General features: G+C 36.1%; 1 protein-coding gene across 1 annotated transcript in view; it reads left to right on the plus strand.

The window, feature by feature from the left end:
* The first annotated feature begins 9,208 nt into the window (after positions 1–9,208).
* Positions 9,209–13,937, plus strand: part of LOC114329137 (peripheral plasma membrane protein CASK-like) — a 642,784-nt gene continuing 638,055 nt past the window's right edge. Inside the window, exon 1 of the mRNA XM_050644747.1 lies at positions 9,209–9,739. Within this exon, the coding sequence (XP_050500704.1) occupies positions 9,681–9,739 (59 nt within the window). The 5' untranslated portion in view covers positions 9,209–9,680. The remainder of the gene's footprint in view (positions 9,740–13,937) is intronic.

A 13,937-nucleotide genomic window follows, 5' to 3' on the forward strand; every position in this document is an offset into this window, starting at 1 on the left:
CCTATCCTTATACGAGCGGTGATCGTATATCCCTAATATGTCTTTTCATCTGGCGAGCTGAGCGAGATTCCCTTTCTTCCCTTTCCTTATACATTATCATGTCGTATTAATAAAAGCAATTCCTATTTCACGCGATCGTCAAAATCAGTCATTCATGTACAAAATATCGTCACAGAAAGCTCGATGCGTAGATTATAAATATATTTTATTAACGAGTAATATCAAGGCCAATTATCTTATCTTTTGTATGTTTTGATTCCAAATAAAAATGTCTTAAAAAGCGAACTCTTTTCTTCGACTGATTTAGTTACTTGGAGCAACGACCGCGTTAGATCTTTAGTCGCGGTATCCACAAGCGGATGTTTGGACATACTATACGGGAAGCGGTATCTCGGAGAGTTTTATTAGCACGTTTGTTGCCTTCAAAAAGAGAAAGCAGAGAGAAAGTTGCGTCGGTTTACTTCGACACGAGGTAGGAGATATCGTACGTCTGTTGCCTAGGGAGGTCAACACGAGAGAGAGATTCGCGGTAATTTTCACCACTCAATATTACTAGTGGTTGCCACAAACAAAAGATAAAACAGAGCTTCTGTTCTATTCAGGGGTCAAAACCAGACATATACCTATTAATTTTTGCATTTCTGTTGCATGTGGCGGTCAACAGTCAAAACAAAGAGTGTTCGTTTTGCACTGTCCAAAATTGTCTGTATTTCTAAAGAAGTGGGGAACAGGAGGGTAGTAGTAATTATTACTAAGGGTTGGGTTAACGAATAGTTTTTAATATTGAGGTTGAGAATTTATGATTTGATACAGTGAAAAATATAGATAATATTTTTTTATGTGAAAAGTTGAACACCTTTTACGTGGGTAAATTTTTAACAGCCGTTTTTGATGCTTTTTTGTTGTCATATCCTTATTTGCCATTAATAAAAGCTAACAATTCGCAAGCAACAGTATCTACATGTTTATGCATGATCGGTATCAAATTCGCCTGTTTTACATCACGCATCTCTCGTATCCTTAAGTGTGTCTATGTCAACGATATATTCTCTGCGAAGACCCGGATCAAAATTTCTCTCCCGGATAGTGTGGCATTCCCGCTTTCACTGACAAATGGCTTTTGCGATATCAGGAAAATGTCTCTCCCAAGGATGCTGACAGTGTTCTATACGATAGTCACTGTTTGATGAAGAATTTCCAATTTCCAACGAATGTTACTTGTGGCTTCGTGGCTTGTCATTTTTCTTTTTATAGTTTATGTCTGGATTATTCTATAGATATTATTGTGTTCAATTTAACGAGAGTTGAAAAGTTCAAACATATAATCTCTTTATAAATAACAAACATGTGAAATGAAAAACATGTTTTTTCTGAAACTTCTTGTATTTTCTTTGATATAGTCTTCATTTAGCTCATTACAACGATTCCAATGATTTTCCAACTTTTTACGCCGTGCGAATACTTAATACGATTCTGAACGCTCTGCAAAATAGCTGTTTGTTATCTTCGTTCGAGCTGAACTTTTTATTTATGAGCCATCTTTTCACATTTCTGAACACATAATAATCGGAGGGAGACAAATCAGGAGAATTAGTAGGGTGAGGAAGTAATTCGAAGCCCAACTGATGAATTTTGCTATTGTCATAACGTCTTGTCAGTCGGTGCATTGTCTTAGAGAAATAACACTTTCCTGCTTCAATTTGTCCAAGATTGCACAATAATATTGGCTATTGATAGTTTTAATTTTTCAAGATAGTCAATTAAAATTATGCCTTAGCAATCCCAAAATACAGATCCCAAAATAGAAGTAGGTACCTACCTTTAAACTTCCAATGAAACACCAACCAAAAGATAAACCCAAATTACATAAAGGACATACTTAAATAATAAATTATATGCATAAGTTATAAGTTGCCTTATTTTTCCTAAACCAGAGTGTTTATTGGGCTGAATGTGTCTGACTGTGATTTAAGTTTCATGTCAGTTAATATATTTGTAACGTGTCAACATTTTTTTATTTTTGAACCTTGTTAGGGATGAAATTTCCCCATTTTCCCTCCCCGCCGTAGATTCGCCACTGGAATTTCGGCGCTGTTGCTTTATGTCATTAAAAAATTAATTTAGCCATACTTATAATACATAAAATTCTTTGTCCTGGATCGTATCATACGACTATGTAACTTGCTTTGCTATAATTTAAAATTTGGTAGCTAAAAATTCGTAGATATGAACAAATGATATGCCTTTTTTATATAAAAAATACTCGTTCCTAATTGTTATAACTTTGTTAATTAGGTTTGGCTTTGTAAATTAAGGTTTTCAGCTATTAGGGATATATTCAGTTATTAAGGGATAATGGAGCGAGTCACCAGTGATGGTGCAGCTGGATCAAGCTATGAATGAGATGATAAGGTGTTCATTGTAGTAAAGGGAACAAAGGGAAAGTACTCAGCGAAGAGGAAAAGAGGAAGAAGGAGACTATGATCTTCGGAAGAAGAACTGTTGGAAGATCTCCAGTCAGGGGTAGCGACCTAATCAAGACGGATCTTCCAGAGGAGACAACCTTGCAAAGGAACTCCTCACTTGGAGGGAAAACACCTAGACATAACGGCCATGGTAAGAGCAATCAAAGAGCAATCAAGGGCGGATCCAGGACCGATTTTCGGGAGGGGCCATAAACTTTTTTTGGGGAGGAGTACCAGAAGTACGGGGGGTAATTTTAAAAAATTAGGGTTACAATGGTAAGTTTTAAGTCACTTTTCACACACTTTGAGAAGTGCCTTAAAACTCACCATTCCTGCCATAGTACCGATTCCTACACATTTCTTCGGTTCCAAGTGCAGTTCTTTCAACAAGTTTAATACTATTTTTTCCAATGCTTCTCCTACCAGGCCTTGTTCTTTCCCTCTTTCTTGATTTTCACTAATTATTTTTAGGTTCTCATAAGCGTCAATGAATTTGACAAAGTCTTCACGAATGTTGTTATTGTGTATGTATCCCAAATTTAGTGAAAGCTGTTCTACGTGGGATACGTCAGTCGTTTCGTCAAATATTATTTGTTCAATTATTTCTTCACCACAACATGTTATTAATTGATTTTGACTGCTGCTACTAATGCATGTTGCTCAGGAAGATGCTGTGGATAGGGTTATTTAAGAGTCTTATCTCCTGATGCGATTTTAAACCTTAACACTGTGGTGCTAAGGCAAAACCCGATATGTCAAAAAACGTGATTTTGCAGCAGATGAGTTTAAAAGTTCGCGGTTCTGTTGTAATAGTGGACATATCGGTAACAATTTTTATTATCTACTGGTTAATGGATGCGTTTAGTCATGTAGGGTTTTGTCATCACATTCTTCATCGCTCAATGTACATATTGGCACTAAAAACGAAAAATCGATAATTTTTGACATATCGGGTTTTGCCTTAGTACCGCAGCAATTCCCCTCATTCCTAGGTCCAGCATCTTCGTCCAGAAGCATAAAGCCATCATCACGATGGTCTCTTAGAGGAATATTTTGTCGACCTAAGAACGCTATAGACCCTACTATTGGTCGTAGTCTTTCTTTATTTTTTGTTTCTGTTTAGACCTCTGAGAGTTTATCTGGTTAATGACTGACTTTTGAGGGTTGCGATAACTTTTTAGAAAATCCAGCTCAACTTGAACGCACTCCTTGTGGTATGATGTTTTTTCATGGGTTTATATGACTCCGTCTTTGCTCATGAGTTTGGCGAAAGATGTTAAAGGTTTCGTGACAAGGCTTTGGGCTGTCATCCCGTTATTGTGGCCATATTTTTCGTTAGAAAAATGAAACGCAATATTTGTAAAACAATTCCTTTTGAATGTGCGACAATACCAACCAACTCCTTATTTTTTGTTCTAAGTGCTAGTGACCCAAGTAACGCTTCACCATTCTTTGTGTGTATAGAATATGGAAATTTATAAGATTTTGATGGCTGTCAAGATCGTTCTAACAATTGGCACTCTGTAAAATTATCAACATTTTGATTTATAAAAAACCCAAAAGTCATTCTTGAAGCTTCTCCGTTACTTCCTTTTTTCAATTCTAGTCCAGAAAATGTATTTATCCCCTGTTTTTTACATATATATTTGTTTAAAATTAAAAACATTTGAACTGCAAATATTTAATTTTAGATTATTCTAAATTCTCGGAGGGGGCCATGGCCCCCATGTCCCCCTCCTTGGATCCGCCCTTGAGAGCAATGGAGAAACTTACCAGCGTTACAAATAATTTAGTGAAACTAATGTCCGACCATACAAACATTAAGGTCGAGATCAAGAATGAGGTATAAAACCTTAAAAGAGTCACCGAAGACATGGAGGTTACTTTCAGACAAGTCGCCCTCGGCAGCATTAAGAAATGAAATAGAATAATGTAGAAAACCGGCGAGGAAAAAAAACGACTAGGGAGACTACGAGTGTCCACACAGATGGATTTCGACGAGTTTTTTCCCAAAAATCTTAGTGAAGGAGAGATAAAAATAATCGCACCGGTCCTGAACTCAGGGAAAGGGGCTTTGAAAAAATAAAGGACACTATAATGTCGAATTGGAAGAGGATCACTATAAGGTCGCTAGACCGGGAAGAGGGAATAAACTTGCAGGCGACTAGTGGTCGCCTGCGGTTAGTAGTGGCAAGGGAAAAACATGAAATGGGAATATGTGCAGGAGGTGCAAACACACCAGGAGAGGTGGAGTACCTCCAACTTAATACTATGACTACAATTACAAGGAAGAGAACCGAGGAAACCGTCAGACTATTTTCATGGTCCCCCGTGGAGACCCGGGTGACGGAAATGGACGGGGACTAGAGACTACTGGCAATTATTTATAAATTGAGGGAAGACACATGGAGACATACCTAAGAGTAGTGGGGACTACAGAGGTAGCAACCTCAGGACCTGGAACTCACCTTTATGGGTGTGGACCTCCACCTCGTGCCGGAGGAGGATAAACTCGGGGAAAGGAGAGTGGAGGCGTAGAAGGTGATCGAGAAGGGAGGCAGAAAATCCTACGCCGAGTTGCTCAAGCAAATCAAGGGTAGCGTAGACACAAGGAAGAAGGGAATTGGCGTTAAAAGCACTAAAGAAGGCATAAGAGGGGACCTCACCCTTGAAGTGACAGGGAAAGAACAGACTGAGCGCCTGAAGAAGACTATGGCCCGCACGGAGGGAGTCGCAGTAGAGGTTGTCTGGGGCTATCAGGTCCAGGTGTACCTATTTGATATAGACGGAGGAGTCCCAAGGTAGAAATCCTGAGAGTAATCCGGCAGCAGGGAGACTGACGACGTCAAACTCGTCTGTATAAGGGAAAATAGAGAACACAAACATCACGGTTGGACTGGCACGTATCGCAGCAAAGAAGGCACTGGAAAGAGAACACATGCCTATTGGCTGGAACTCATGCAATATACGAGAGAGACTGCGTGTCCAGGGGTGCTTTAGAGGCCTCCAGTTCAGGCATAGTAAAACGCACTGCAAGAGAGAAAACAGACTCCTACTACAGATGTGATAAGGAGGGGGCACCAGTCACGAGAATGCAGTAGTGAGACGACTTTTTCTCTCACTTTTAAAGAATCCGGTCACAGTGCCGACAGCTTACAGTGCCCGGAGTGTAAAAAACTGATCCTGGAAAAGCGGGGCCTCAAGAGACACCCTGCCACAAGTGATGGGAAAAGGGTGGGTGAAAACGAAAACACCTAGAACCAGGAATCAGACAGCGTATGGGTAAGTAAGTTAGAAAGATAAGAACTATCTAATACGCAGTTCCTTTAAATAAATGTGGGAAGGGCGAGGGCCGCTCACGACGTTGCAGAGGCACTCGCACGAAGGGAAGGTGTGACATTTGGTCTTTCGACAGAGAATCGTTAAAGATAGGAGATCTGACTTGACCGTATACGTGGTGAACCGAGGTATTGGAATCACCAGACACTCTGTTAAGAATGTTAATAGGTATGTTAAGGCATAAGTTGTAGATCGGCTGGCGTACAATTGTTATGTTTCACCAAACGTTCCGCTTCGAGAGGGGAATACCTATCAGAATGGATCCACGCCATGGGACTTACCGTGCTAAATGACGGTAAGCCACCTACGTTCGTAAGAAGTACTTAATAGTGAATCCTTTCTGGACCTCTCGCTGGTTTCAACATCAGTTCTAAACAGTGTCATAAACTGGACTGGTTTGGAAGAACAATCGCTCAGCTTACAGAAGTATGTGAGTTTTGAACTAACGAGCAAAAGGAAGAATCGGAAAGATGAAGATAGCAATCTAAAAAGATTTTCAAATCAGGAAGCTTTTGTGGATGCTCTTGGCTTGATTGGTCCGATATGCGAGGATGTGTTTAATCGAGAGATCAGGTATCAGATAACCAAATAGCTTAAATGCGACGCCTAGTGCTTTCGCGTATAAATATCCGTTATTTGATAAACAGCGGAAATTGATACCCACGAAAGGTGCCCCAATCGTAAAAATGATCTTCAAGGGCGCCGCTCGTTGCATCTAAGCTATTTTTTATAATAGAAACAGCGAAAATTGATACCCACGAAAGGCGCCCGAATCATAAAAATAGTCTTCGAGGGCGTCGAGCGTCGCATCTAAGCTAGTTATTATAATAGAAACAGCGGATATTAACCCTACGAAAGACGCCTGAATCGTAAAATGGTCTTTGAGGGCGCTGCGCGTCGCATCTAAGCTATTTGATTATCTGGTACCTGATACAAGTTGTATTTTATTGTACCCACTGGCTTCATTATTTAGGAGTTTGGGACACAACAATCCTGCATGTACTTATAATGTAGTTTTGGAGCACTGAAAACCATACCTGTATATTTTAGTCCAATTGTGGGATGTAACACTCTTTGTATCAGGTATCAGATAATCAAATAGCTTAGATGCGACGCGCAGCGCCCTCGAAGATCATTTGGGCGCCTTCCATAGGTATAAATATCCGTTATTTGATAAACAGTGGAAATTAATACCCACGAAAGATGCACCAATCGTAAAATTGGTCTTCGAGGGCGCCGCTCGTTGCATCTAAGCTATTTTTATAATAGAAACAGTGGAAATTGATACCCACGTGGAAATTGATACCCACGGATGGCGCCCGAATCACAAACATAGTCTTCGAGGGCGCTGCGCGTCGCATCTAAGCTATTTATTACAATAGAAATAGCGGATATTGAACCTACGAAAGGCGCCCGAATAGTAAAAATCGTCTTCAAGGGCGCCGCGTATTGTATCTAAGCTATTTGATTATCTGAGATCTGGTTTTTTGTTGTACCACTGGCTTTATTATGTAGGTTTCTGGTGCGCCTTCGGTGCCAAACGGCGAAATCAGAAGCAAATAAAAACTTTTTTAGGGGAATGATAGCTGCATCATTTTTGTGTAAAGGTTCAAAAAAAAAATTTTTTGGCGTTTAATTTTTTTAATGGATATATACAGGGGCGGTTTCTCCATTGGTTCACTTGTGCAGTGAACACCCAATCAAATTTCATTAAAACACATATTTTTAAAAATCTCATAAATATCATTAAAATATTTTTTCTTAAATCTCATAAATATCATAGTATCATTAAAATATAACGGTATTTATTAATCTCATAATTTATTTGTACAACACCGCTACGCTAGATGCACGTGGTAAGTGCAGAATTCAAATTGAACCCAGTCACTATACAGTAACCCTATAGAAGAACGAGAGCTCTTAAATCCGTGAACCAGTGATTCTCCTATCTTAAAACATTGACGATTTGTGCACTGCACACAGAGACCGGGGCGGAGCGTTTCGATTCACAGTTTGGCATTTTCTGTTGTGAGATTTTATTAAATACATTATTGGTAGGTAGTTTTTTTAGGATGGAGCCTTATTCAGTGAAGTATATAAAAGAAAATGCAAATAGTTTTGAAAATCGACTTCTTATAAAAAGAATGGACTAACTTGGCCGGAGATAAACTTGGTACAAGAATGTGCAATAAGAAACAAAAAGTTTAAACATCGTTTTAAAGTTGAACAATATAGAAAAACTTCGTGATTATGTGGGTGTGATAAACTACATTCTTTATTTTGTTTTCCATGTTTAGTATTTTCAAAGAATAAAACTATAATTTCAATCTCGGTCTTTGGATGCCTTTAAAATAAACGGATTTTTAAAGAGTTTTGACAAAGCCATTTCAATATTCGTAACTTCTGCCTCCACCTTCACCACTGAAGAAGCGCCATCATTCAGTAGGTATCATATTCTGCACAAAACAAAAAAAGTGTGTGACATCCTGACTAATCGGGTCAAAGATAGGTTTACAGAACATCTTTTGGCGAGGCCCTAAAAATTTTTCGCCTGCAGCGCTTATTCACCGTTTGTATAATTACATTCTTTAATTGAACACCCTCCTTAAATTACCACGAGCCGCCACTGGATAGATACTAACCAAGGCAAGCGGCCCAGTCCGGGCCTGAGAAGAAGAAGCATCCGCGTTACAAGTGAAAAATCGTCGAAATGCCCAAATTTTGTAATGTATTGCACCAATTTTGCAATATCACCAGTTCTAATTATTGGATCAAAGTTTATCATTCATCATTTTGTAGATTTTGTTAAAGTAATAAAAATTGCATGTTGTAAAAACGATTTACATTTGTTTTAGTTTACGAATTATAATCATTTAAACCAACGCAAAATCAAGTTTGAAATTCGAATTCAGCGGATCAAAATACCTACATATAAGAATACATTCTGAAACAGCGCGGGCTCCTAGACTATTGTGGTAATTTATGTAGGTGCATAATAAATATGTATGGTCTTAAGAGCTTTATTTTCGCTTTCAGATTTAATTTCAATAAAATTGTCTTGACTATTTTTATTTTGAAAGCACAAAAATTATTTTTTATAAATCATGTAGCCCTTTCACATAATAATTAAATTAAAACTTCAATGTTACAATAATTTTGTTTGTGACACCTAAGCGCCATAGCCTAGTGTCGAATCACCCTGTATAGAAGTCATGCCATTATTATTGAATATGAAGGCATATTCAAGCGTGTCATCAAATATATAGGTCACCAGGTAGACGTGTGCAATCCTCTAATGGATTTTAGAAATAAAAACAATTGGCACATTTGAAAGATCTGAAAAGAAATAAGTGGTTGTAATTCTGTTTTGAAAATGCGCAGCGCATGTGTGATAATCGGCAAGGGCCCGGCGCCGTAGACCCGTCACTGATCATCGCTGTCAGTTTGCATTGGATTTTCGTTAATACTAACGTGCTTTGGGCGTGTAGACTCCGGTAAATACTCCGGTTTGGTTAACGTGATGCCAGCTTCGCCTTTTTGTAGTTTTCTTTTGCAGATACTCGTTTGAAGTGCGTCTTTCGACCATAATAAACACAGTGTTATCGTGTTTATACTGTAGGTGCGGCCATATTAAAGGTTTAGTGTGTACTCACGCGCCTGATTCTAGGCAACACTTAACGCGGTTCGGAGTGTTTCTTGCATAAAACCCGGTGCATTTTAGCCTCACCCACTTTGCACATAGTGACCTGTGGTGTTTTCAAATGACAACCGATAGTGCGGGCGATTCGTTCGAAATTTTGATTAGCTAACCCCAAAAAATTACCGTGTATTAACGATTTTTATGCGTGTTTTTCGTTCGAGGCTGTTATTGTAACCATGACCGAAGAAGAGGTGCTTTTTGACGACGTTTACGATCTCTGCGAGGAAATCGGAAGGTTCGTTTTCATATATTGACGTTTTTTTTTCGCCACCAGCAATAAATCTTTTTGCACTTTCCTCTTCATATCTCAAAAAACCTACCACAATCTCATAGTAAACAAAGTAATAATACTCAGTCAATCATTTGCAGCACTAAACCAAATTGCTATTCCATTTAATAAATTAGTATCCATGTACTGTCTGTGCGCATAAATAAATTATTTGCCCTTCTGAAATGTTTATTATATTAACAGTATTTCAAATTGACAGCTATAGAAAGATATTGATATAAGATAAAGGTCCACTAATAATAGGTAAAATAACAATAATTAGTTATTTGGCCCTTAGTAGAATAAAAAATAATTTATTTTAAAAATGAGCGCGACAAGGATGTTACATGTCCCTATATCTATTATTCAGATCATTCTTGAATAACGTGTTGTGGTTTGTACAATAACTCTTGGAGAAAAAGCCCTAGATTATTGAAAATTGGCACATACATTCTTCTTAGCCTAATGAAGAGCCTAAATTTTCACAATTTTTCCACCATCCAAAGTTATCATCTTAGCAGTAACTTCATTTCGGTCTCCCACATTTTCGAGATGGTACTAAGATGTTCTATGACCCTGTAGTATATACTATAGACGTAGGTAAAAATCTTCGTTGTTTTTGTAAACAGATAGTAATAGACTGCATCTCCATTTCTCTGGCATTTATCCAACTTCCATAATTTGATTAAAAAAACCTGTTAGTCAACTTGTTCCCGTCTTTCCTAAAGTTGTCCACACTTTCCCAGCAATATTATTTGCTTTAAGGGGGTAGGCGCAAAATCTTGGTCCAATGCTATTGAAATTCATTAATTTTTTTCGGATCCTAAAAAACTAATAAGTATTTTTGAAAATAAACGCAGAATGAAAGATTACATTATTACCGAGGGCCGAAAGTCTTCTACAATGTTTATTTTAATAAGTAACAGGGGTAAAAAAAGAATGTATTTTGTACGCACGTAAGAAGTTATACTTCTATTATATGATTTCAACGAAATTAATATACTTTAAACAGTTTATTTATATTTTATTTAAATATTAAACTAATTTTAATACTTACTACTTCTCAAAAAATTTTATTAAAACAGTGCCAAAAGTTAAAATAATAAAAGAATAAAACACACACAAACAAACACATTGAAAAATGCCACAAATGATTTCTGAACAATGTAGGAAATTTTTTTAACTAAATACGTATTTTCTGAAAAAAAAATTATATAATAAACTTACAATCATAAAATCAAAAAATAAAAAAAATAAAAAAATAAAAGTTTCCATTGGGGTTCGAACCCGCTTATCAGCGCAGTTAGTATTGAAATTCGTTCACCTTAAACTTTTACCCACGGAGACCATGTGTCATCATGTGCGAAAATCAACTAACTAAACGGAATAAACTTTTGACGGTTCTGAATTTAACCAAATTATTTTGATTTTGAATTGAAATTATTTAGAATTGAAAGAAATATTAAAATACAACAAAACATAGAGTAAGAAAACAATATATTAGGTGAATATTGATAGAAATTTTGATGGTAAACAAATTATGTAAATCAAAGCATTACATACTATTTTGGTAGTTTTTTTTAATTTTCCAAATAGGTAGGTACCTATGAAATTTTTTATTAGGATACTGAAACATTTACAATTATTACGTACCTGTTGCTTTTAAAAACTATTTAAAAAGTCACTACAATATTATAAACTTGCTTTTTTCTCTACCATCACAACAATAAAAACTAATATACACAACATTAATTTGTTTATCCAAAATCTCCACATCGAACAATTATTGACAGATGATTTCTAACACCCAATCAGATCCCGTATAACGTTTATACCATACTGTCGGTGTGCGCATGCGCCCAGTAAAATAAAAATTTACTCTCGTGCCTAAAGAAGTATAACTTAAAAAAAAAAGAAAATTTAGTGTGATTTTTAATTTCAAATATTTTATTCAAAAGAAACTTTTTGTTTATTCTAAGGGACTAGTTACTCGGTAATAATGTAATCTTTCATTCTGCGTTTAAATTTTTGAAAAATATTCATTATAGACCGGGCAGTATCGTCGCCCCCGCTAGCGCAATTATTCCGATTCGATTTTTTTGCACAAACTTACTCAAAAAGAGGTCCTTATAACATATCCACAGGATGCCGGGCGGTGCCGTGGTCGAAAAATTTTTTAAACAATTTTTTTTAAACAAATTCACAAAAATAATTTTTTTATTTCCAATAATTTTTTTTAGATAATTTGGGTTATTTTGAGCAAAAAAGGTCTCTTGTCATTTTTCTCTAAAATTTACTGTTGTCGAGTTATACGCGATTAAAAATTTGAAAAATGCGAAAATGGCCATTTTCAAGGCTTCATAACTAGATCAAAAATAATTATTATGAAATTCAAAAAGTGATAAAATCAAGATTCAAATACCTTCTTCAACTTTCTGAAGAGATTTTTGTCATTAATTTATTACAAAGCTGTTATTTTTAGTTATTAACAATTAGCGCTATAGTCTAACTGTATCGTCGCCCCCGTTAGCGGAACAATTTCGATCAGACTTTTTTGCACAAATTTACTCAAAAAGCGGTCCTCATAACATATCCACAGGGTGCCTTGCGGTGCCGTGGTCGAAAAACTTTTTAAACAATTTTTTTTAATCCAATTCTCAAAAATAATTTTTTCATTTCCAACAATTTTTTTTAGATAACTTGGGTCATTCTGAGCAAAAAATGTCTCTTGTATTTTTTCTCCAAAATTGATTGTTGTCGAGTTATTCCCTATTTTATATTTTTGGATTTATTTGAAATTCCCTATTTCCTAATTATGAATATTTCATTTGTTAAAAAATGTTTCATGTATTTGTTAAAATTATTTTATATTTATTTGTTAATATATTTGTGTATATACTTTTTTGGATTTATTTGAAATATCCTATCTCCTAAATATGACTATTTTATTTGTTAAAAATGTTTCATTTTCCTATTTGTTATTAAAATTATGTTATGTTTAATTGTTGAAGCGGATGAATTAGAATAATTGCCTGATTGATTCTATTATAAAATATTATGCATTTTAGTATGGTATAGTTAGACCCAAACCCAGACATCCAAAGTGAAAGTTATCCTCCAACACCAAATTGTTCTGTATGGTCCACATAATGTTCAGAAAAAAGTCACACCATTTTGAGCATCGGGTTTAGGGGGGAGAGGGGGTAGAAATCTGCAAATTTGTAGTTTTTTACGTTTTTCGTCAATATTTCTAAAACTAAGCGGTTTAGCATGAACAACCTTCTACACAAAATTGTTCTACGTTAAATTTGAAATAAAAAAGGCCCTATGCATAACCCTTCTAAAATGAACGGTTCCAAAGTTACGGAGGTAGTATAGTATAGTTGATACAAAAAAAGGCCTAACCCAAACATCCAAAGTAAAAGTTTTCCTTTAACACCAAATTGTTCTATATGGTCCACATATTGTTCAGTAAAAAGTCACACCATTTCGAGCGTCCGGTTTGGGGGTGAGATGGGAGAGAAATCGGTAAATTAGTAGTTTTGTTAAGTTTTTCGTCAATATTTCTAAAACTATGCTTTAGCGTAAGGAATGTTCTATAGAAAAATATTATACATAAAATTTAAAACAAAAAAGGTTCTATACATAATTGTTATAAAATCAACGGTTCCAGAGTTACGGACGGTGAAAAGTGGAGGTTTTCGATACTTTTTATATTTACCGATTTCTCCCCCCTCTCCCCTCCCAAACCCGACGCTCAAAATGGTGTGACTTTTTTCTGAACATTATGTGGACCATATAGAACAATTTGGTACAATTTGGAGGATAACTTTCACTTTGGATGTCTGGATTTTTGGTATAGTTATATCATAAATATTGCCCAAAAAATATAAAAAGTATCGAAAACCTCGACTTTTCACCCTCCGTAACTCTGGAACCGTTGATTTTATAACAATTATGTATAGAACATTTTTTGTTTTACATTTCATGTAGAACATTCTTGTATATAACATTGTTTACGCTAAAGCATAGTTTTAGAAATATTGACGAAAAACTTAAAAAAACTACTAATTTACAGGCTTCTCTCGCATCTCCCTCCCAAACCGGACGCTCAAAATGGTGTAACTTTTTACTGAACAATATGTGGACCATATAGAACATTTTG

This window comes from Diabrotica virgifera, chromosome 2, assembly GCF_917563875.1.
Source record: "Diabrotica virgifera virgifera chromosome 2, PGI_DIABVI_V3a".
Taxonomy (NCBI): Eukaryota; Metazoa; Arthropoda; class Insecta; order Coleoptera; family Chrysomelidae; genus Diabrotica; species Diabrotica virgifera.